This window comes from Daktulosphaira vitifoliae, unplaced genomic scaffold (assembly GCF_025091365.1).
Source record: "Daktulosphaira vitifoliae isolate Bord-2020 unplaced genomic scaffold, ASM2509136v1 Scaffold_4, whole genome shotgun sequence".
Taxonomy (NCBI): domain Eukaryota; kingdom Metazoa; phylum Arthropoda; class Insecta; order Hemiptera; family Phylloxeridae; genus Daktulosphaira; species Daktulosphaira vitifoliae.
The window spans coordinates 4356653-4382277 of NW_026099575.1; the positions used below are offsets into that span (position 1 = coordinate 4356653).

The window sequence follows — 25625 nt, forward strand, 5'->3', positions numbered from 1 at the left end:
ATGTTTGCACGGTAGTCTTGTTTACTATTAGATACTTTTGTTTCTATTTGACACAAATACTTTATCAAGAGTTTTGTTGGTTGACTCTATTGTAGTATTTCATTTGTAATATTATATAATTATTATTTTTATTTATTGCATTTATTTATTTTTTTGTAGTTAGTCATTTTGCTTTCTTTTTTTTTTTGTTGATTAGTTCGAGAAGAAATTCAGATTTCGACAGCACCACTAGTGAGCGTATTCCATATAAAAGGTACCATAAAGCTTACTTTCCTTAAAATATATTGCACAAAATTTTAATTATTCATTAAAAAAAAATCATTTTACAGCATCTTAAGTTAAAATTTTTTTTTTCCAGAGGAAAGAGTCGAAGTGTTGATCATGGACTCTCTTCGCCATTTGATTTGGATTCCTTGCGAAGTAAAGTTGAGGGCAGATTCGAAAGCGTCGACAAACTCAACAGAGGTGAGAGACTTTTTATAAACTTTTATTTTTATATGAAGTACTGACAACTAAAGATTGTTTGAAGTTTTGACAGTCTTGACCAAAAAAACTTTCAAGATGACTTAATGTTTTTCGTAGGTTATAAAATTCCTCGCTCGCATCTAATGTAAGCCAGGTAGAGGTCAGCTTAACATTAATTGACCTGCAGTGGCCTATGGTGCAATGTCCCGAACCTGTCGAACCCTAAACCCTTTAGTTAATTAAACATAATAAGTGATTTATGGCTCTGTGCTTCAGAACTTTTGTACTTAAAACTCTTATCGCTGTTGCCAGTTAAGCATTGCACAGTGATGCTTAAAAACTCGTTTCAAATAAACGCGTGGAGCGATCGAATGTAGTAAGTAAAAAGATTCTTGTAAAAAGACAAGACTGTATCAATAATTTAACATCAACCATGTTAGTAGAAGAATATAATTTTTTGAAAATATTAAATACTTTTATGAAACGATTCCAACGGTTAGTTAGAAAAACGATCGACAACGTACTTATTATGACCATAACGTTCATAAAAAGTAATTCCATTATGTGAACAAGTTGTAAACTGTTGAAATTTTATTTTAAATGGTTATACACCGTCAACTGCGAGAGAATGATGAACGAGTGGAGTAAAGTGAGAACGATAAAGATAACTGAGTTGTGCTAAGGAAGAGAGAGAAGCGGAAACCTTGTTTTTGTTTTGACAAAGCTGAATGTGAGCTTAATGTTTATGTTGTATTATTCATTTAGAAATGTAACGCGTTTGTATATTCCTTAGAGTAAATTCTATATGCTAATAAATAGTAAACAACAAATCATTGTTATGAGAAGTGATATGTAATTTGCTAACCGAGTAATATAAATATCACTTGTACATGAATTATTTGCTTTGAACAATGAAAATATTTTTCTCAGGTTTTATAATTGAAATTTTACTATGAATGTTATTTAATAAAGTTTTTCTATTAAAATTTGGATTAAATTACAATAACAGCCAACTTATTGATAAATCAATAAACACGAAAAATATTTTCTTCTATATTAAAAAGTTCAAATTGAAAATTTTCCATACGTCACATATCGGCTCAAGTTCTTACAGTAGTTTTACTTTATAATTACTTGGTAAACATGATATTTCATTTTCAATAAGTTCACGCTATTGTAGTTGTGACCAAAAGTCTAGTGATTTCTTTTTAGCTAGTTGAATTGTGGGTCAGATAAGATTTTCTTATACATGCAATCAATTGTTTAGTTTCGTCCTTTCGTATATCGTTAAAAAACGCCCAAGGTACGATTCATGTTGTGCTTTCCTTTTAGCCTCTCGTGTTGTTGTCTTCCATCGGTCGTCGCCACACGTTTTCGCACGTCCTTCCGCCATCCGTCGGCCGGTTTCGAGTCGGTTCGCGTTCCGTCGACACCCGGCAGGGTCTATCAGCTGTGGGCCAATTTCAGACGGGGTGGTCCGATCGATCAGCTATTCCCTGCGTGTGCTCAATGTTTATAAAAATGCTGCGTTTCTCTCTGAAACGTAGTTAGCTCCTGTCGTTTTTTAGCCACTTTTTTACTATTGAAAATATACACAATTTTTAACGACGCGTCAACACAGCGTCCTATGCATCAGACAAACGCATCAAACAAATTCCTCAAACGATACACCCTGAGAAACTGACTATTCTGTGATGTCAAATCAAAGGTAACATTGTAGTGCCGTCCCGTCTTGGCTTAGATAGATAGTAGATCGCACGCATTTGTATTATTGTATTTGTATTTTACGATTGCTGTCGAGCACACAGTCTTCATACACTTCATTTGTTGTAAGCTGGCAAACAGTAACAAGTACAATCCATTGAGTTCAAATCAAAAATAAGTAGTATAAATTTGAATGTTTTTCGTTAGTATTCGATACATTTATGTATTAAATTTCTCCTATTTTCCAATAGGTTATCTAATATTGGTTTCCTATTGAATTTGTAAATAATTAATTAAGTTTCATTTCTGAGCATATACTTGTATACCTAGGTGAATATTGATTTTTAACGATAGCCGAACGCCTGCTGTGTTCGGTGGTACCCAAGGTTAACCTGTTCTAAACATACGACACCAATTATTATAATTTACTTCGTTATCACAAATTAAATTTTTAAAGCGAAGGGATGATATGACTAAATGACACGACAAACGGACTATTCATATCGGTTCGTTACTTGTTGAAGAATTTACACATCTTGTTCTGGTAATCGTTTTTGATTTTAAAGCAATCATAGGTTGGTGTTTTAAAGATACAAAAAATAAAAAAGGAAGCTTAATATTTATAAAGTATTCCCAAAAATCTAGATAAATGTACACTTAGTACACACGTGTATTGTCGATTTCGTTCTATAGTAACTTGTAGTTAAGTATCCGTGTTGTTATCGTTTGTATATTGATTAGTTTTTGTTGCCAAAGGATGAGAGGTACACATGAAATGTTCGTGTGGGATAACTTCTTCTTTTCGTTACACAAAAACAACGTGTAAAATCTACTGACCAAGCGCTTTAGTCAAGGTCTCTTAAAGACTTAGTCAGATTATTATAAATAATGTATAATTCTGTTGTCACCTATTTCCCACGGCCGAAAATCTCATCCACGAACAGATCATGATTCCATCAGCAGTTTATGTATTAATATAGTTTAAAACCGACGTTTTCATTTCATTCTTTGCATGGCGTTGGATAACAACAAACAAATAATCTGCTCGGTTACTCACAAAAAAATATTTATTGCTACATCAGCTGCAACAATAAATTCTAATTTACAAAATGCTATTACAATGCAAATGAAGAAACTATATAATCTCTAATGAATAATATTTACTAATTAGTTAAATAAAATAACTTATTTACTTTATTGACTCATAGACATTTTGTTTTTGATTGGATAAATATGTTTAAAAATGTTTTCTTATATTCAAGTGTATGTTTAATGCTATATACTTATTCTATGTATTTAAATATAAGTGGTTAAGATCTTCTAAGTTTTCCTGTGAAATCTTAATAGTTGTCAAGTATTTTTGCTTACTAGATAGTCTTTTAGCTTCGATGCGAAGCTGAGAAGGTATTGGTTTTACTATGATGTGTTTTTTTTTTTTTTTTTTGTGTCTGTTACCACTTTTTCTCAGCTCTCACCGAACGGATTTCTTTCAACGATACGTCAAAAGATCACAAATTGTATCTAGTCGAAGACATTACCCTTCAAAATTGAAAAAATTTCCCTCGTTCCCCGTAAATGGGGGGAAACCTCCAAAAAAATTACAAATTTAAAAATCGCTAATTTTCGAAATTTTTTCAATTTTTTTTACTAAAAACTGCCGTAACTTTTTCAAAAATGAACATATCAATATAATTTTTTTTTATATAGATGCTTGATGTCTTTACCTATCATTTGGTATATTTTTTTTGTAAATCTGACACTTAACCTGCCCACAGGGGGGGATTTAAAATGACAACTTTTTCACAAAAAATTTACTTTTTCAACATAACTTTTGAAAATGTTCCGGAAGGTCTGACACTTTTATATATATCTTAAATTAAAGCTAATGTAATATACTTTAATTTGACCTCTGGACTTGTCTTCACGGCGAAAATGGCTATCAAATGCTATTTTTGTGTGAAAATTCTCGAATTCTTTATTATTTATATTATATTTAACTTTATAATGCTATAACTTATTGAAAAGTTTATGGATCCACACAATTTTTTTATGAGAAATAATATTTTTTAATAAACTCTTTTTCATTCGACATACTTTATCTTAATCAGGATATTAATAAGAAACCAGCAGATCAAGTAGCTTTTGGAATAAAACACCAATTTTTTTAAAATTAATCACTATTTAAGATTTGCATCGAAGCGTTTATTATTGATAGTGATTTTAATCACTGTCAAATATCATTATACTTGATCCAACTATGCCACGTCACCACTGTGCCGCGACCCCCCTGTGCTGGGTTTTTATTTATTTTTTCTTGTGTAATTATAAGTAGACTATGTTTATATTAATGATTTTTTTAACCAATAGCTTTAAATAAGTTGAACCTTCGACAAAAGGCCAGATTTTACGCATTGCGACGCTTGGCATCATGAATTGGCTCCAAAGTATAAGACTGAAATATTTATCAGGTGTTCAGTTTCTATTGGTCATCCTAATTAGTTTTTATAAAACTTGTTTATATACTAGTTTTTAAAAACACTGTCAGATATTCAATATTTAAAAATTACTATTATTTTAGTTTTGTTAATTTACCTCCAACTAAATTTTTATTTTATTAAAATAACTTTTAAAATAAAATTGAAGTAATACCATCAACCCAAATAGTTGTCTGAGACATTACTTTTCTTTATTTTGTATTTCTAAGTAACAATTTATCGATTTGCTAAAATAAAGTTCTCTCAATTTAATATACTGGATTGATACTTGATATAGTTTAATAAGTTATCAGTCGGTAGTATTATTTATTGCTATATTTGTTTGAAAACACTGAACGTGAAGTGTTTTTTTTAAATAACTCAAGTTTTAGGGTTGTCTCTATGGATTTATCCAACGATTAGCATTTTAAACACGTTTATAAAAATATTATTTTTTCTGTCAGGATTTAGCAGATCGTGATTCTTGTTTTTTAGTCCTTTTGGCCGTTCTTCAAGACCCCTTACTCTACAGTTCTCTGTTGTATATATATATAACCAAGGATATTGGATTTCAGTACGGATATTTTTGAATTGGTCATAAAACCTTTTTCATTGAGTCGTTTTTGCGAGCATAAGCCGTTGAAAGTTGATAAAAAAATAATAAATAAATGGCAATTTCATGCGATTTCACAACGTTTATAATGTGGTGGCACAGCGTTCAAACGGTTGTATTTATCTGTCTTGGATTCGAATCAAAACCCATTAAAAGCTGATTAGGCCAATATAGGAACAATTATATCTACAATTACCAAAAGTTATTGGCTATAAAATAGTTGAAATTATAAAAAAAATGTTGGTTGTAGTAGATTATAGTTTTCTATTTTACATTGTCATTTTAGTTATCAACATTGAATAATAGCAGCAGATATTTTATTTGGTTATTTAGAAATAGTGCCATGGTCAAACTTTTAAATATGTATTGTGCACTTTGGAGCTTACCTCATAAATATATTAAATGTTATTCTCAAACCGTACCATTACTAATTACAAAAAACAATTATTCTCTTTTAAGTTGTTCTATTTATATTTATTACATCAATGTAAAAGTTAAAGATTTAGAGTCACTAGCACATTATCTCATAGACAATCATCTACATGCCCATGGTGCATAGATTTCAAAATAAGATGGTGTTATTCTGGGTAGATATGGCAATAACAGCGATTCCATTTTCACTTAAAGGAATTAATCATTTTTCTTTATAATATAATTAAATACAATCATAGACTTCGTAATCATCCTCGAACTCGTTATAATATTCTAAATCGTCACATTAAAACAGTGGAAAATGTTTGCTATGTTTTTATAAGTAATGCCAAATAGTTATTATTTGATATATCTTTACATACTTGGGTTTTTGGTTAATGCTGATACATTGTTACTATGTAACTTAACCAATATTTGGTAGTACATTTGTAACGTCATCAGGTCATTAGTATACCATTATTATAATTTTTGTTGATATAAAAAAAAAAGTAAATAGGTATTAGACAGATGTTTGTGAAAATTAAATATTAATTGTTTTAGTAGCAGTGTCAGTCAAATGATCATTGCTTATCACACAAAATGATATTGACATATAATTTTTTATTTTTTTTTGCAAGTTTCATTATATATATTTTGAAAACGTTATATATAGTCACTGATTTAACAATAACTCGCATCGTTTGATAAATTTTTCAAGAGATATTAAAAACTAATTCATATTTTTTTAATTTAATAATTAATATATTTGTTTATTTTAATAAACATTAAAATTTTAATAATAAAATTTTATTATGAGATATTTTATAACATGTAATGTTGACTGACACTACGGAATTTTTTTTTTGTAAAATTAATTTCAAATAACTAATGAATGTACTACCACTAAATTGATATTCGAGAGGAAATACGTAAGAATAACCTATAAAAAATTATATTCTTATTGAAAAGATGAATTCAATGATACTAATATTCCATTATTTAAAAAAATGTTACATAAGTGATATTTTGAAATCAGTGACGATATGGTAATTCAATTTAAAATTTATTTAGTAGAATTAATTAGGAAAAATTATAAATTCTAAAAATGTATGACATTAAGTTTTAAGTTTTGGTTATTATTTATACATAGGTAAATTTAATGGTGTATTATTCTAAAATAAATAATATCTTTGAAATAAGCTTAATAAGAAAAAAGCCATTTATGCATATCTAATAGTCTGTAATACTAATTTAATATATTTATTTAAATAAAAAAGCTCTGGGGTATGGAGGAACAACTCCCATGATTTTTATTATATATTTTTTCATCTCCTTTCATGGGCAAATGATTTGACCGCTATTGATTAATAGTACTTGAATAGAATTGCATATAAAACGGTTATCTAGAAAAAATGATATCTTTTGCTATTTTAGCATCACATATCAAATATACCCTTAACTGTATTATGTCAGGGAAAACTTAAACCGTTGACGCTTAACGAACATTTTTTGTATTTTTAAAATTATAGCATTAGCGATTCTAGGTTAATGGATATATTATTTGCATTTTTTGCTAAAGTTTTTATGTTTCAAAAACAAAATGCTATAGCAGAGACGACCTACATTTCATTGCAATAAAACGCGAAAAAACTTTTAAGTGCCAATAATTTGTTGTTTACTAACTATTAAAAATTATTATTCAGGTGATTTTGTCTTTTTTAAGAATAATTACAATTACTTTTACAGAATGTCCCATCACGTTTTGACATCTTCATAATTTGTTCAACTCCTTTGAGAAACGCAAAAGAGTTGACCTAGAACACTCAAATTTCATAAAAACTGTTTATTTATAAAATAAAATGCCAGGTACTTAGTATCGAAATTCTAAAAGTTGATAAATAAGGTCTTATATATAGAGTGGTTTGCGATGTTTCGGTAAGTCTAATAACTTTTGATCTACTGAATATTTGGAATTACTTTTTTTTTTTAAATATTTTTTTACAATTTTTGACAACGATAATAGTATTTTTTTAAATATTTGTCTCTCATGTGGAAAAAATATATTTCTTTATTCCATTGAAAGTTCGTAATAGCCTTTTTAGATTTTTTCATACAAAAATAATTTAAAGGTTCAATAACAACATTAGGATAAGTACTTATTGAGTTATAAGCATTTTAATACGTAGAATGGGTACAGCTCTTACAGGTGTATATTTATAATACTTAATCCAATCGTATAGCGGGTGTAGCATTACTACCTGTTCTATGTATTAATTATCTTGTAACTCACTAAGTACTCGGTTGTTATTGATCCTCAAAAAATTTTCTAAGAATAATACTAAAAAATAGATATTTTAAAATTTCAAAAAAATCATTATTATTATTATTATTAAAACATGTTTTTTATTAGTGATAAAAAAAAAAAAATTTTAACTTATTTCAAAATTTTAAAAGAAGTAAAGTATCTTATAAAAATTATCTCGTATACCTTAAGCGTAAACTTTTTAGGGGCATGGTGTAGATTATTCAGTCGGCGTCTTAGCGTTGATATTCAGCTGCACTGTTGGTTGTCGAATATGTGACCATATGGGAAATTTAATAGTGACAGACACCTTGCCAAAACGAGATTGCGACAGGTGGTGGGGAAAAAAATTATAGAAAAAAATTCAAGTACAAGTACTGTAGTGTTTGGTACAGAATGCCTTTAGCAAAGATCTAGTAGACCAGTTGTTACAAACATTGTTGATTATATTATATCGTGTGACAGCTTATTTCCAGCGTCTTGCTTCACTCACCCCTTAGCCCACCCAGCACGGCAAATCAATGACCTCCGTGTCAACTGTCATCCGTGTACAGTTCATCATCGTAATTCAGTCAGTCAATTGTTTTATGTGTCATTGTTTTTTTGTAGCAAGCGCCTTCGCTTGAATACTAAATTGTTTGGCCGTTGTACGCCATAGTTTTATCCTTTTGCTGAAAGTTTTAGGGCCCTTGCACCCCACCAGTGATTGGGCCCTGACCACCTCTAAATATTCTCATTGCCGTAGTCTGTTCTCATCTGCCATTACGTGCCTGGATCTACACTATGACTCGTCATACTCAGATGTTCGACATTATTACCACAAGATCTCATACAGTCCACTCATCACTATCAACAACCTCATTTATTCTGCTGAGTTTATATTATTTTAAATGTTATTTATTGTTTGTTTTAATTGAGATTAACTATTTTGTTTTATGCCGCTTCGCTCACCATTCGTATTTAAGGGCCTCCCGTTACCCCTTAAATTTAAGATACTCTCTGAAGAATTTCTAATATATATATGGTTATTTGTTATTTAACTATTGTCTACTCTCGATACTTATTGGATGTACCGTTAGCTGTCATCCCACAGGTGACCCATTCCCGCTTCAATAATAGAGAATTAAACAGGCTAAGGTAAAACGACATTCTGGTGCGGTGCACAACTAGCCGTCCTACGGTCTAGCTGCCTCGTACAAAACAATTAGTGTATTATGGTTTAAATTTTTTGGAGTTGGTTTTTTATAAATACATAATATTTATAACAAATAATTTTTCCCATAACAATTAAACTTGAGTAAAAGAACAAATAAAAATGTCGAGAACGTCATAAAATAATATATTTTGGCAATTTCAATTTTTTTATTATGTAGACTTACTATATTTATTTATTAATTACGTAAAATAGATTATAAGAAATACATGTACAGCTTTTCTACATTTGGTTGTCTACGTCTTTTCAATAATACAATTCTTAACTTAAAATTGACTTATCCTTTAAAGTAATTCATAGTATAAAATGTACCATAATATGGTATTGTAAACATTCATTACATTTTTGATGTTATGTAATATTGAAATAAGGCAATTAAATGTTATCTAAAAATTTAATTTAATTTAAAGAAAATTTTTTTATTGTGATCATCGTTATCAATAATAACATGTTTTCGTCATCTTTGTAAAATTATATATATATATATTATTTGTGCCTATATGTATGCAGTTTAAATATAAATGTTAGAGAATTATCTTTACGCATGTATTTAACTATTAATTAATATATGTACTTACATTTCTATTATTGTGTTATGGTTGTACTATGAGATCACAATTTGTTCATCATTAATTAACCTTATCGTTTTATTAGTTTTTTAATTTTATGAAAATATGACTAGTGTTATTGTTTAGTTGTGTACAAAATGTCTATGGTATCCAGGATATATCATCAAGTAATATATTGTCGATATGGAATAAGTACTACTAAATAGAAAATAAAATTTTAGGGAAATTCATTTCTTTTCTAAATTTTGTAAAAAACTTAATTTTAGTAATCAGTATTTTCCAAATTGAAGTTTTCAATGGTTTTCTATAAAATCCAAAATAGTATATATAAGCAAATAGTGGTGTAAGTATTGCTGTTAATGAGATCTTGCTCAACGCTAACAATGATTTTTTAATAATTTTTCGTTGGATTAATCTATTTTCTTTATAATCATGTTTTTGAATGTTTCTATATTTTTCCTTATTAAATGTGTGAGTATGTTTTTTCTTTTTGTAATCAATCCAAAAGTATTAAGTCTTTAAGTCAAAAGTATTTAAGTAAGTATTAACGTGAGTTTTTCTTGATTAGTACTTAATTTGTTTTATTTTATAATTCCTTCTTCGTGTAATAATTTAAAAATTAATCTTATAAAATATACTTTTTGAGTTCACTGTAAAGTTTTTAAAATAATCAATATATTTCATATAATCAGTTTTTAGTACCTTAAGCCCCCCCCCTTTATTTATACCTAATATTATACAATGTTAAGTTTGAGTTCATCATATTTTAATCATGTTGATTAATGTAGGTACTCGAGCCTGGTTTTTAATTTATAAAACAATTCAAACATTATCATAAAAATTATTTAAATAATTTTTTTAATGTGACTATATTGTAAAAAAAAATATTATGAATATTTATGTCTTATTTGAGGTTACATTCATTACATTTTTAAATTACATTAAACTTGAAGGATTCAAGTCAAATATTGATGGAATATTAGACAATTCATTTTTACATTAAATACAAATATATTCTGTTATAGTTTTTTTCGTCATCAACAGAGAGCGTTAACCAAATATTGGTTATTTATCAGCTGTTGTTATCTTATGTCTATATTATTGTGTCTATATCTATATCATTGTCTAATCAAAATGGTACTTAACCGTTATCATGTTAATGCTACTCGCCGTGTAAATATTCAAGTTGGAAATGTGAAAACGTATTTTCTGCAAATGTAATCTTTACATTTATTGTGATATTCACCTTTGAATTACTTTATTACATTGATAATGTAAAAAATATTAAGTATTTGTGTTAAAATGTTTTTCTTTATTTCAAAGTAAGTATAATAGTGTGTAGAAATGGTCTTTTTGAGTCTTTGCATTTCATTTCATTTTAATCAAATTCACGCTTTGTTTATGTAGAAACGTTCTTGAGCATTACCCTGTTATTCACTATTATCTTATATTCTATATTCTACTTGCACGTTATTACGTTTGTGTATAAACACTATAAATTTGTTGCTTTTGATCAACACTTCTCAGATAATCTGAAGTTTTACTATCAGACAATATTATGGTAAAGTATAAATTTATCATGTGAAAATCTTCAGAAGTTATGGTAATGGAGACAGCTATCAGAATAGATCGTCTGATTGAACAGTTTTATACACCTATGACGGTAATCATCTATAGAAACTCCTATGGCGGCGACTATTGTGTTCGTTACCATGCCTTGTCAGGTTAGAATTTAATTTAATTTTGTTGTGACGTCTTATGATTATATTGAACGTTAATATGTTCAAGTTTATAGTTTTACTTCAAATCATCCACTTTGTCACAATTATTTGCAATAAAAAAGAATTTTAATTTTAATATAAATTTACTGTTAAAGTATAACTATTATATAGTTTATTATCAGTATTTATTAAAACATTAATTAATAACAAATATTATTCATAATTATAAAATTTCAAAATATATTGCTATTTTAAAATTATTAAATCAATATATTGAATTTTGTGCATATAAATATATTTTGTGGGCTAAATATAATTTACATCCTCAATAATTTTTGTAAAATACATTTACTGAATTTATAATTAGAACATTGTTCAGAACTTTTTAGTAAAATCATTAACATATTATACAATTTTTATAATACAAAAGTTTACAACCTAAAATTGGTTTGTCTATGATAATAAAACACTTATTTATAATTGTTCAAAGGTAAGTTTTTTCTTTCTAAACTTGTAGTTATTGTTTTTTAAGTTCATTTTTACATTTTATTGGTAAAACATATTTTTAATTAACCGGTTTTGTAGTCGTAAAATTAATTTTTATAAGTTATGGTGATGGTACATCAAATTAAGAAAAAAATTTAGTAATTATATTTAGATTTGTATTTTTTTTTCAATTAATAAGGTTGTTACAGAAAAATTTAATTTATTGATAAAGCAGTCATGAGATATAAAAAATCAAACTGCTTTTATCCATTTAAATTTGTATTCAATTTGTCAAGTATATCAAATTTTATTTTAAAAGGCATATAATTTTTAACATATTTTTTTTGGAATATTAAGTTAAATAAATTTATGTTTCTACCTTCAATTAATTTTTGATGTGATGAGTTTATTTGCTATTTCATTAATTATTAAGTTGATTGTTTCCCTTAATGTCAGTTAAATAAATATAAAAAAATAATTATTGATATACTTATAAAGAGTGTACAATATAAGTTATGTAAAATTTAATTATAAGTAACTCTAAAATTTTGTAATATTTGTAGTATTTTATGTAAAATACTATTACTCTTTTATATTACTTAGTTTTCAGTACTTCATATATACTACATGTTCTAATTAAATTTTACATATTAATCTTTTCTATGTTTAGATTCAGGTACGGATGGAGAAAGTCAGAGCGGAAGCAAAGAACAGCTTAGCGAAAGAAAAATGCCAAAACCACCTATTGCTACGATTACATACAAGGTTTTGAAATTTAATTTATAAATTACTAACAAATTTAAAAAAGAGTTATCTAAAAAAGTATTTAATTTTTTAGGTTGAAGCATCAGATACTCTGACTTCAGTTGCTGCCAGATTTGACACAACCCCATCAGAATTAGCTATACTGAATAGACTTTCATCGCGCACAGTTTTTCCTGGACAAGTAATTCGTGTACCAGATAAAAAACGTTTGTCAGTGTCAGAATCTGATGCATCCCAAGTAAAAATTGTGATAATAATTGATATTACATCAATATTATTAAATTAAAACATTTTTTTAGGGCACCCTAAGCAATTTAGATTTATCTGAAACTAACAGTTCCACATCAGCTGAAGGAGAGAGCAAAACCGGACTTATTACTGGTAATGATAACAAAGATGCCAGTAATAAAAGGGAGGATGGTAAGAATTTTTTTATATGGATATTGTTGTGGTGGTTTTTTAAGTTAATTCATTATCAAAATAAAAATTAAGCAATCTAAATTATATTCAGGTAAAAAAATCTTGTTATTGAGCTATCTTATATTGATAATTCTTTTTAAGTGTATTAAGGTTTATTGACTGTTAGTAATCCGTCTATTAGTTTAAGAATACTTATCTCATATTACATATTGTTTACTTTGGTATGACACCTTATAATAATATTATGGTAAGTAGGTAGGAGACCATAATATTGTGTAAAGTTGTCATCATTATAAGATAGTTATTAGTTAAAATTTATTTTAATAAAAATGAAAGGTTTAATAATGTGTCCACAAGATCTTTTACATAGTAAAAACTATGATTGCTTAGATTATCAATTTTTAAACACTAACAGTAGTAATTTAATTTTCGTGAATGATAATGTATATTGTATTTATATATATATATATATATATATAAATTTGTAGATATGTTGGATTCATTACGCCCATCATCACCAAAGTCAGGAAATCAGGAACGTTTGGGTTCTTCAGTATCACCTTCATCTGGTAGATTACATACGCGCGGTGTGGAAAGGTTCCTTAAAATAAATGTTAGACACATTACAGATGGACAAGTATGTTTTTATTTTTATTTATATTTTAAATATAAAATATAAAAAAAAAAAAAAATTATTAATTTTTTTTTAATGAATAATTTTTAGGGAGTAGTAAGTGGTGTACTACTTGTTACGCCCAATGCTGTTATGTTCGATCCTAATGTTTCTGATCCCTTAGTCATTGAACATGGGCCAGAATCTTATGGTGTTATAGCTCCAATGGAATTTGTGGTGAATGCAGCCATATATTATGATATAGCGCACATGAGAGTAGCAGGACCACATCAAGCTTCAGGGTACTTTTGTAAAACCTATTAAAACTGCTTAGAAAAAAATATTTTATTTTAAATATGTTCATAATGTTAGTTTTAGTTTATATTAAATAACACATTAATTCTTCTCATGATATAGAAATGAAAATGAAAATGTGACAAAACCTGCAATCTATCATTTACCCCCAGCTCATAAGTCAGAGGTAGCTGAAAATAGTGATCATAAATCTCCAGCAATGTTAACTACAACACAAACAGATTCTTTAGACAGTGCAACATTGGATTTGCAAATATCACCTGGTGGTAGAACAGATTCTCTAATAGCAAAAGATGAAACTTTTCCTGAACTTAGGTGATTTTAATTTTAAATAAATTATATTATCATAAAAATGAATGTTACAAAAAAGGCAAAATTCATTAAAATATTTAAATATTTTTATATTAAATGATATTGGATTATATTGTCTAAAAGTGAAACAAATTTTTATGAAGTTCCTATTTTTAAAGATGTTTAATTGTAAAATTAAAATGTTTTAGTTATATTAATTTTTAAATAAGTGATTCATTCATTAGTAAATAAGTTTATTTTTACAAAAGAAAAAATTGTTATATTAATTAGATTTTTTAAGTTAATTATATATTTTAATGTTTTAAAAATTCATAGATCATCTACAGAAGATGAAGAGGAAGATGGTAGTATATGTTCATGCAATGCACAAAGAAATGATGGAGCTGCATTTCCCAAAGCATTTGATCGAGACTTAGTTACACCAAGTCCAATGAATAGGCCCAGTGATATTTTGGTTTGTATATAATTATATATTAATGTAAATATCATAACTAAGATTACTATACATTTAACTGTATAAAATTGATGTAAATATAGAAGAGAACAGAAAAAGAATCAGTTAATGAAAATAGTGGCAATGATGATGATAGGCCATTATCTTCTATGTCTGTTGAACAAGATGCTATCTGTAGTATACGGAACTTAGAACAACGAAGACAATCTTCAATTGATCAACATTGGGCTATGCCAAACAAAGTTCGATCTCTAGATGATGAACCTCCAGTACATAATGAAGAACATTGTATGCCTTATTATTAGTTAAATTCTTAAATAAACATGATTGCCACATGTTTGAAAACTTAAAAAGTCAGCGTGTTTTAAATTTGTTAAGAAAACCATGAAAATATCAGAAATTTTTTCCAGAATTTTTAAAATTTAATTTATTTATCTTATAATTTTGGCTTGTGTAGTTCTTTTCTGTTTTTTGAAAGTTCCGTATTGTAAGTTTTTTATGAAGGTTAAGTAGGAAGGTAAATAAAAAGTTATTTTGGGGTTCAACCTTACCTTAAAAAATAAAAATTATAAGCCTTAATGAAATTATACCTTTCTTTCTCTATAAGACTTGGTATTGAATGAATGTTTAAAAAAATTTTGGAGTATCACAGAAATGTCAATTTATAATTAGACATTGTGCTGGTAAAAGTCTTAAATCTAGTTTAACTTATATATATATATATATATGTGTGTGTGTGTGTGTGTGTTTGTATTTAATTTTTTATAGAAGTTTTATGACACATAAAATAATAAAAAAGAAAATATTTGATTTTATCATATGTTGTTCTTGAAATAAGATATAAAAAATCAAATGTTTTTGTTTTTATTAAAGAAGTAAATTAATAATTTAGAGTTTTAATTTTATACCTAAACATTATCTAAATATATATAATAAAATAATATTAAAAAAAAATGAATAGCTTCATAAGTATGATAATTAACTCTTCAAACCTATATCAAAAAAATATCTAATTCAACATAATTTATTTTGTATATTTTTAATATTTTGAAAAAATTATAGAAATTAAAAACAAAGTTCTTTTGTTAATTAAAAATTTTTTTTTTAAATTTTAGCGGTTACTGATGAACCAGAAACATCAAATGGTTATTTAGTAAAACATTCTTGTCATGATTCTGGTATTGACATAAGAGATCCTCCAATGTTGTCTGTACCACGAAAAACAGTGTATTCTGATGCAGATATACTTTTATCAGAATCAGATTTCATTCCCCCAGTTTCAGTTTTACCATTATCAAGTGATCAACTCAATGATGCAGTTCAACTTAGGAAGAAGAAAGCAACATCTGTATCATTTAGTTTAGAAGATTCTAAAGAACAAGAGAATTCTCCTGCTGCAGAGGTACAGCAAAGGATAGACGAACAGGATAAACAAGCTCAAGACACCAAAAAAAATAAAGTAATAATTTTTATTAGGCAACTTACATAATTTTATATTAGATTGTACAATTTTCAATTTTGAAAAATTTTATTCTTTTTAAATGGAGTTATTAAAAATATTATTAATAATTAAAAAGTATTCTAAATTTACAGCCCCCTAAACCTCCCCAGATTGTGTCTATAAATAGTTTTAAACATTTAAAAATTAAAAAATTAATATATATCAAAAAATTTTCATTGCTTTGACGAATATACTTTTAATGTTCATAATTTTAGTATAAATAAGTAATTTTTGCTTACTTATCCTCTAAAAAGTTTTAAAATTACCTGAAAATAACAAAAATGCCATTAAATTTTGTTCTTGGAGAGTATTGACTAAGATTACTCCAATAAAATACAATATGCATTGAAATCTAGGTGTTATTGATAACTAAAAACATTATACAAAACATCCTTAGTAAATTTGTAAAGGTTAGACCAATACTAAAGAAAATTAATATTTTGTTTTTTAGCCATTATTGATAAACATTATTAGATATAATAATGTTATAAGAATTTTTGCTCATTGATTTATTTACATAATAATCATTATTAAATGCTCAGTAAAATAATAAATATAATGTTTCAAATATTTCAAGTCAAATTTTAAAATAAATTGTTTATTTAAGTCAATCATGCAAATTTTATTAAGATATTGAATATGTATAACTTACAAACTAATTTAATTTTTATAGTATTACATTAATAATTTTTGTTACATTTGAATAGATGTTAAAGAGACTTTCATATCCTTTGGCATGGATGGAAGGATTTACAGGTGAGAAAGATACTGAAAAAGAAGCATCATCGGTACCATCTTCAGCTGAATCATCTCATCTTTCGCATTCATCCAGTGTATTTTCTAAAGTGTTCTCCAGGTAAATATTAACTTTAATTATCAAACATTTTCTTTAACACTTATTTTTTCATATTATTTTTAAGCATATTTTGTTTATTCATTACAACAATATTACAGAAGTAGCACACATTCTTTTTTATGCACTTTTGTAAATAAAAAATCGAATAGGTTTAACACATTTTTAAATATATTATTGGTGTATATTTTAGGTTTGTTATTATGCTTCTATAGTTTTTTTTTAATATCCAAGTATATTGGTTAAAAATATATATTTTTAAGCATAACAATTATTATATTTCAAAAGCTTGTAATGGTATTTAAGTTGATTTAATTAAAATTATTATTTATATATTCGAGCTTTTAAATAGGATAAAAATAAAATTACTAAAACATAAAAAAATGTTATTTATTATTAATTACAAATATTAACACAAACAATAATTTAACTTTTAATTGATATAGAAATAAATTAGTTATAGAAGAATTTTTTAAATATTTAAGTTTTAATTTTACATAAAAGTATTCTTAACATTTTCAACGAAAATTACAAGAATGTCTATTCAAAAGAATGATTTGATCAAAGTTGACCAAATTAATCTTTTATTTTTTTTATTAATAATAGTGTCATAGTTATGGAGTTACTTCATTAATAATGAAACTTATAAATTTATCATTTTACATGTATTATGAATAATTTTTAATTGATAGATCTAATTCTATAAAGGATTTATGATTGACTATTAGACTTCTTTTAAAATAATAATAATTTTGAGAAAATTTTTCTATTTATAGTGGTAATATATATATTTTTCTATTTATTAATACTTTTTAGATCCATATCTTGTCCATTATAAAGTTACCAACTTAATTTTTTTAAATGGTAAAAAATATTTTTTAGCTTAAATGATCCTATAAACTAAGAAGAGAACAACTGGTCAATAAAAACTTTTGAACCAGTAGTATAAGAGTTATAAATATTTTTATATCAGGGTGAGAGGAATAGCGTGGCAGAGAAATGCATAATGATAAAATAACACAACCCACATTTTTAAAAGTATACTTTAAATAATGTTAATTATTTCCAAATACTAGTTCAAAAGTTGTTAACAACTAGTCATTTTCTTAGTTGGATTATTTTCTAACATTTAAGTTGGTAAAATGTTTATGTTTTCATTTAAAAAAATGAAGTTGAAACTCATATAAGAAATGAGAAATGAATTTAAAAAGTATTTAACCACTTATAAGTTTGAAGGATACTGTCAAAATTATTAATATTTTTTAATAAAATTATTATTGGTCAACAAAAAATTAATCATCCTATAGTTTAAATTATTATTGGCTAAATTCAATCAACTAGTTGATTTGATATTCTCATTTAAAATCTATGTATTCACTTCCTTTTTTATATTGTAATTCCAACATTAGATAAAAAGTGTCATCCTATTGCAAATTTTACTTATTTTTAAAATTGGCTCAATTATTTAATTTTATTCATTAGTCTAGAAATAAGTAACAGTTAAATACAATTCACAATTTCAGATTTATTTATAAATTTACTTGGTGTTTCATACTCTATAGTTTTAGTAAAAATCATCCATTGATTTCCTTCAAATTTTTATTAATTGAGAAATTGGCGAGTGTGAAAAGAATTATGTTAAAAGTATTGTAAGAGGATGTGATCATAATATTTATGTATTTCCAAAGCTCACCGATAAACATGGTGACTGATTTTGGTTCGGGTCTGTTCCTAATGAAAACGCCAAGTGAGGAAAGTGGACGATTTCAGTTTCCACCACCCCAGGACTGTTCACCCGCTCCGTCTTCGGCTACCCCACCGAAACGGGAAGGCCTTGCTAGTTTTTCGCCATCGTCAATTATAAACAGCGTGGGGTAAGTGGTACACATATTGTACCCTTATATCTGTCTATCTGTCATTTTTATTGTGGTGGTGTTATGTGTGTCCCTAATCTTGACACCAACAGTCATATTTAAATATAGTAAAATATAGTATGCATTGTTGTTCAAACTGTGATTGATGAATTGTTTATATATTTTATTTTTTTGCGTTTTTTAAGTATTTATGTAGTAAATTTTATTTTGTTTGTATTATGTATTAGTGTAATAGCGTAAAAATGAGATGTAACGAGTCCTGAGAGTGAATTAAATCAGTGTCTAAATCATATTTATCAATCATTTTCAACAGTCACCAAATTTGTCAGAACTAGGTGGTACACTACCTAATGTTCTGATAAATTTTATGACTGTTATAACTAATTGACGAGAATGTTTTAGATACACTCTTGTCCCCTGTTACACCCCATTTTATGGTATTGTTTAATTTGTTTACAGTTTTTTGATATAAAAAAAATGCTCTTTTTATTTATTGTATATTATTTTTAGTTTTAAGTTTTTAAATTAACTTCATACTTATTTGAAAATTGATATGTATGTATTTTTTTAATTAGTGCATGTATATTTTTTTATTTATTTAAATGGTGTAATATAATAAAATTTCTTTTCAGGCGCTCCTCGGTTAGTACATTTATACGTCAACAACACAATAGCTCTAATAGCCGCTCCGATAGTCAAAGTTCTACAAAAACTGTTCCTCCTAGGTTGGATTATAGAAGTATGGTATCAGTGGATGATATGCCTGAGCTATTTGTATCTTTTGATAGTAAGTAATATATTTTTATTTTAAGTTTTCATATTTCATTTGACTCTATTTTACTAGAACTTATACCAAGACCCGTCCATACTTTTGAAGAACCTGCTCCTTTATATTTAAGACTCAGAATGGGTAAACCAAAAGATAAGAAAATACCAAAATCAACACCAATTATGTCTTATGGCAAGAAAAAAATGAAACCAGAGTATTGGTTTAGTGTTCCTAGAAACAGGTATGTCAACAATAAATACTATTTGTTACAAAATTGGCTATAAGTAGTTAATTAGTATAAATTATTAAATTAAAAGTATTTATGTTTAAATAAAACTTATAAATTTTAATTGAGACAACCTGAATTAGAAATTTATTTTCTATTTCAAGTTTTTAAAGATCTACTGTGAGATATTTGAATGGATTTTCTCACATATTATTTCTTTAAAATTATATAAGCATTTTCTAATAAGATATTTTGAGAACCCATGTGAATTATAGCAATAAAAATATTAAAAAACACTTGTAATGTGTTTTAACAAATTGCTTAGACTATTATGTTATACTGCACTTCATTTTACCTTTAATATTGTAAAATGTATTGTACTGATATAAACAATTTTGATGAATAATAAATCATCTTGTTTTGCTTTTCTACAAAAATTTTCTTCTCTTAATTATTTTAAATGGTAATTAAAAAAAAACATTTTATCAATTAATTTGGTTTACATGAAAGTGCAAATATTAAACTTTTTTCAAATTAAAATTTCTTCAATAGGGTTTTTCTCTTTATTACATTATTATTAAATTTTATATTTAATAAATAAATTATAATTAATTTTAGGGTGGATGACCTTTATCGGTTCCTTATGCTGTGGGTACCACATTTGTATGGTGATCTTGATGAAGAAGTAGTAGCTTGTCGTGGATTTGAGTTAGTTGAGTCAGATACAGAATTATGGGAAGAACCAGAAACTCCACCTGGTGATAGTAATGATAAAAAACTCGATAGGCATGAAAGTGAAGCAGGTGATCTCACACGTGAATCTTGGGAGGTAATTTTAAATAAATTTATTTAAATAAAATATTTAAAATATAGGCTACTGAATAAATAATGTGTATATTATGACATACTTGGATATTAACAACAAAAAGGTTTTAAAATTATGAGAGAAACAAAGTATTATTTAATGTAACTTTATGTATAATGTTATTTGTGTCTAAAGGTGTTAAAAGCGCCATATTCAAAATTGTACTCGTTACTGAAGACTCAAGCCGATCAGTTCGGATCGTCAGATTCGCAGGCTAACAACGAGGTACATTGTTGTTGATTTATAAATGGGCATGGACGTAGCTTGAGAAATTTTTTGTGAGGGCTATAGTGCCATATTCTTTTCATAAATTTGGATAAATAACCTGTCAGGAAGCTTCTCTACTACATTACTTTATCTCCCTCCAATTATAAAAATAATTTCATTTGGGGGGCTACAAATATTTTTATGGTAGTAAAAGATCCCCAACCTCATGAATGCTATGGTAATGTACATGGGAGTGTTTAAATCTATTTTGTTGTTTAGTAAAAAACAGAATTTGTTTATAATTTAATATATCGATTCAATTCTGAAATTAAATGTATAATGGGCATTTAATTATGCTAAATGTTTTATGTTAGTAAGCCTTTTTTGTTAGACTTATAGGCTTTTGGTAGCAATCTCTATGCACACTTATTATTAATTAACACAAAATTAGATTAGTTTACTTTTAGCTAAAGTTAGTTGTCTAAAGTTTGATGCTTTTAGTTTCTTATTTATGTTCAATATTATTTTATTTAACAATTTGTTTTTCACTTTTTAAACAATTTAAGTTTTTTTTTATTATTTTAGTGCTGTGATTTACTACTACTTAAGTCGAAATAATTTACTAATAACAAGATTTTGTACTTTTGTACAAATAAACCATCACTAAATTATTTATCATTCTCTTATTAATATAAATTTAGAATTATATTTGTGTAATAATACCATGTGTTAGCTTTACATTTTAAAAGTCTCTAAATTTTAACATTATTTTTTGTTTTTGAACGTATTATATCATTAAAAAAAATTTGAAATTCAGATATGTTTTATTAGATAGCATAAATACTAGTAAAAATATATTTCCATCAATAATACAAGATTTGTAAAGTGTATTTTGACTCGAGTGTAATTAAAAATTACCATCCAAATTATAAATTAACACATTTTTTTTATTCGCCTATCTACTGTTATTATTATTATTTTTTAAATCGATTACTCTCTAAACGTTTTTAGCTACTAGTATTCTAATATTGGTTTATTGAGGTGTTGATACAATACGCATGTAAAATTTGGTCACTAATCATTTGTAGTTCGTGCGTACATGTGGTAGGTAAACGTTTAGGTTCTCATTATTTACACATTCACTAACAACAGACTTCAATATAAATTAAGTGACGTTTGTTATTTTTGTATGATTTAAACTACATATTATGATATACGTGAGTTTTCAAGTAAGAATATACGTCACAAAATAAATTGTCGACTACTCAGACATAGATAGTTTGTACATTATTATTTTCTACTGTTTTATTTTTCGTCGTGTTGTATTGATATAAGACTAAAGTTAAAATATATTTATAAAACCACTAAATATGTTTGACATCACGTATAATTTCCCTATGTGTCACAGGAAAAAAGTTACATTACTTAATACGCAAAAGTAATCATTGGGTTATTATGAAAGAGTTTTTACTTGATTTTTTTGAATATACATTGCTTAATAGATGCGTTTGATGTTGATCATGTATCTTTTGTCTTAAATTAAGTTGATTTTCATTATAAATTAAATCTTTAAAAAGTTTTTTTATATATAACACGGGAAATATGCAAATGAAAAAGTATTTTTGTAATTTTGAGATTTGATAATTTGTTTATAAGTCTTAGCTTACTTAGTTTTAAGTCTTAGTGTATTCAGAAATGTTCGATCATCTATTTTATATTCTCGCAAAAGTGATTAAATGTCTTGAAAATAGTCCATTAATTTTTAATTTTAAATGCATTTGAAAGTCATGTTTTCTAAACTGACATAATCTTCTTTGAAAATTATTTATCATTTTTTCCATTATAAATTTACTTTTATCAATCGTTGATAGTATTATTCTTCTTTTCGTTCGTTTTCATATTTATTTATAAAATCTTAATAAATCTTATTCTAATTATAATTTGTCAATGGACAATATCGATTTTTACATTATCAAAGTTAGAAAAATATTGACGCGTATTTTTTGACGAGAATGCTATTTTCTGTAATTGATTTCTGTTTTTTCCTCGTTATTGACAAAAGAATGAACCATATTGGATGAAAACAAAAGAAAAAAAATATTTAAACGAATGCATTGTTTTTGTTTGTCCAAACTCTGGAAGGTGTGCATTATAGTCATAGCTTTATTGAACTAGAAGGGAAATAACTTTCTAGAATTGACAGTGTTCCAATCTGTCGTTCAGTCGTGTAGCTTTGCTATCAGTTTATACGACAGTAACAGATTTGGTCGGTCATATTCGTCACTCCATGTGTCCTAAGTATTTTTGGCTTATAGTTCAAAAACATAGTACGCTTTACTTAAGAATTTTTTTCTTTTAAATTTGTGTAGTGAGTGTGTGTAATGTAATTTAACTTAGTTTTCAGTATTAAGTAACCAATACTGTTATTATTTTGATCGAAATTTTCGTGGATACTATGAATAGTCTCGGAAAACCAAAAACAAAATTGACGTTGACAAAAGCTTTTGTCCGAAGAGCTCAGCAGTTTTTAAAAAAGCGCAAAGTAATCGGATTTTATAGTGTGTTAAATAGGTTAGCCTTATATCATATTATTTTTATATCCAATCTTCTTCCTTTCAAGTTTTCTATTTGTCCAATTTGGAAGGGAAAGTTATATAAATCGAAAACATTGTATTATTATTATTTTTTAATCGGAAATATTTTTACTTCATGTTTACCTAAGTATTTTTTCTCATAACAAACTTTTAAATAATAATGTTTATTTCATAATTTTTGAACTATTTTCAATTCTCGTCCGTTCATAAATCGTGTAAAAAAACACGTTTTAAAATATAAATTTTAACTTTTTTTGGTCTTAGTTTTCATTTTTATTTTTATATTGTGTAAAAATGTATACTTTACATCATAGTATTTGTGTTTTTTTTTTACAATTTTCTTTCAAGTTATTAAAAACAAATATCTTTTATACCTCATTTCATAAAGTTATAGATCTCTTTTCGATACCCGCGAGAAATATTATGATGTTGATCTAACTATTTTAAATTTATCCTATTCAATTTTTTAAAAAAATAAATCAATATGCACACATTTTAGGATAACATATTGTAAATATATATTCAATTCTTCCATTAAAATTCCTAATAACATTTGTATTTTTTATTTTAGTATATTTATTTTGTGCAATTGTACTCAATGTCCATTAAAGTGATAAAAATCAGTTTAAAATGTAAAGTTAATGACGAAGTTAATTTATAGTTTTTGTTTTACTTTTTGATTTAAAAATCACGTATTTTATATTTTTATCAAATTATGCGAACTTTAATAAACAATTTTTATATATTAAGAATTTATGACCAATATATATTTTCAGTTATTTCTATTAGCTAGTTTTGTATGAACTTTAAATAGCATATTCTATTTTCTATTTTCATTGCAAATAGAATAATTATAAGTAGAATCTTATACGTAGGATTTTTACATTTATGACATTTGGTATATATAAATTTTCATTTAAAAACTTGACATTGATTTTTTATGTTATTTATTCTTAGCAATACATTCTTTCATCAAATAAATATAACCATTAATTTCGTTTGGTTAAAATAGCAGATTTTGTGTAGTTTTATTATACTTAGCATCCGGCAAATATTTTTAGTCTAAGAAAATTGTCGTAAACACATACTGGACGAAAAGTTGGCGATATGCCTTTAAGAATTTAATTTGACTATTAAAATACAAGATGTTATAATTTTATTATTTTACATAATAACCAATGAATGAAATTTATCCAAATAAGTGCTACGTTATTGTATGTTAATTCAGTTAAAATATGACTACAAGAGTTAAACTTAATTAAGTCTAGTTTAGTTCAACGATGCGTTGAGTTATTATCATTTGTTAGACTACGAATTACATTAATCTTAAGCGTTTTGTTTACTAAACTATGATAAGTTGTTAATCTAAGAACTAATTTTAAATAATTGTCCAAAACACAAACCGTTTACAGTAACTTCAGCTTCTCTATAAGTATTTATTGAATAATTTCGAGATTGTGTTTTTCTGGGATTTCAATTGTTGGGTTGTAGTACTGTTAAACTGTAATTGTGACATTAACAATAATTATTTGTATAGCTGAAAAATTGTTAATACTTTAAGTCATTTTAACGATTACTTTTATTTTGCATAATATTTTTAAATAGTCGCGTACGCTTTTTTTCATGTTACGTCGTGCAGCTAATGATATTAGTTAATAATTCTTAAAAAAATAACAACAATTATAATAACGCAATTGATATTTATATCTAATACATGCCAACGATCGTTATATATTTAATAGTATTAAAACTGGAACAAACAAAAGTTAAATGGAATTTTTCTTCTTAACTTTCAGCAGCTTATGTAATTTGATATAAAATCATTCAATTATCATTATTCAAACTTATTAATTTATTCGAATTTACATTTGATTTATTTCAATAAATTGAATTTTTTTT

At 26.1% G+C, this 25625-nt stretch overlaps 1 protein-coding gene and 1 long non-coding RNA gene across 17 annotated transcripts in view; one reads left to right on the forward strand and one right to left on the reverse strand.

Moving 5' to 3' along the window:
* Positions 1–25625, forward strand: part of LOC126905599 (oxidation resistance protein 1) — a 91224-nt gene that overhangs the window by 62038 nt on the left and 3561 nt on the right. For 3 of the 16 annotated variants that reach the window (XM_050685458.1, XM_050685465.1, XM_050685463.1), the window contains 17 exons: positions 197–253; positions 359–465; positions 12629–12723; positions 12797–12961; positions 13023–13143; positions 13632–13780; positions 13868–14058; positions 14174–14386; positions 14699–14837; positions 14921–15125; positions 15953–16296; positions 17046–17194; positions 18880–19065; positions 19698–19852; positions 19910–20075; positions 20679–20889; positions 21061–21150. In XM_050685458.1, the coding sequence (XP_050541415.1) occupies positions 197–253; positions 359–465; positions 12629–12723; positions 12797–12961; positions 13023–13143; positions 13632–13780; positions 13868–14058; positions 14174–14386; positions 14699–14837; positions 14921–15125; positions 15953–16296; positions 17046–17194; positions 18880–19065; positions 19698–19852; positions 19910–20075; positions 20679–20889; positions 21061–21150 (2743 nt within the window). Of the gene's footprint in view, positions 1–196; positions 254–358; positions 466–1968; positions 2174–10912; positions 11074–11177; positions 11476–12628; positions 12724–12796; positions 12962–13022; positions 13144–13631; positions 13781–13867; positions 14059–14173; positions 14387–14698; positions 14838–14920; positions 15126–15952; positions 16297–17045; positions 17195–18879; positions 19066–19697; positions 19853–19909; positions 20076–20386; positions 20524–20678; positions 20890–21060; positions 21151–22325; positions 22362–23359; positions 23704–25625 lie in introns of those variants that run through there. The other 13 variants (XM_050685464.1, XM_050685466.1, XM_050685459.1 and 10 more) reach the window with 12 other exon arrangements.
* On the reverse strand, positions 16293–17103 carry LOC126905602 (uncharacterized). Its single transcript, XR_007704051.1, has 2 exons — positions 16991–17103; positions 16293–16604 (listed from the first exon to the last, which is right to left on the reverse strand). It is a non-coding gene; the product is annotated as an uncharacterized LOC126905602 (long non-coding RNA).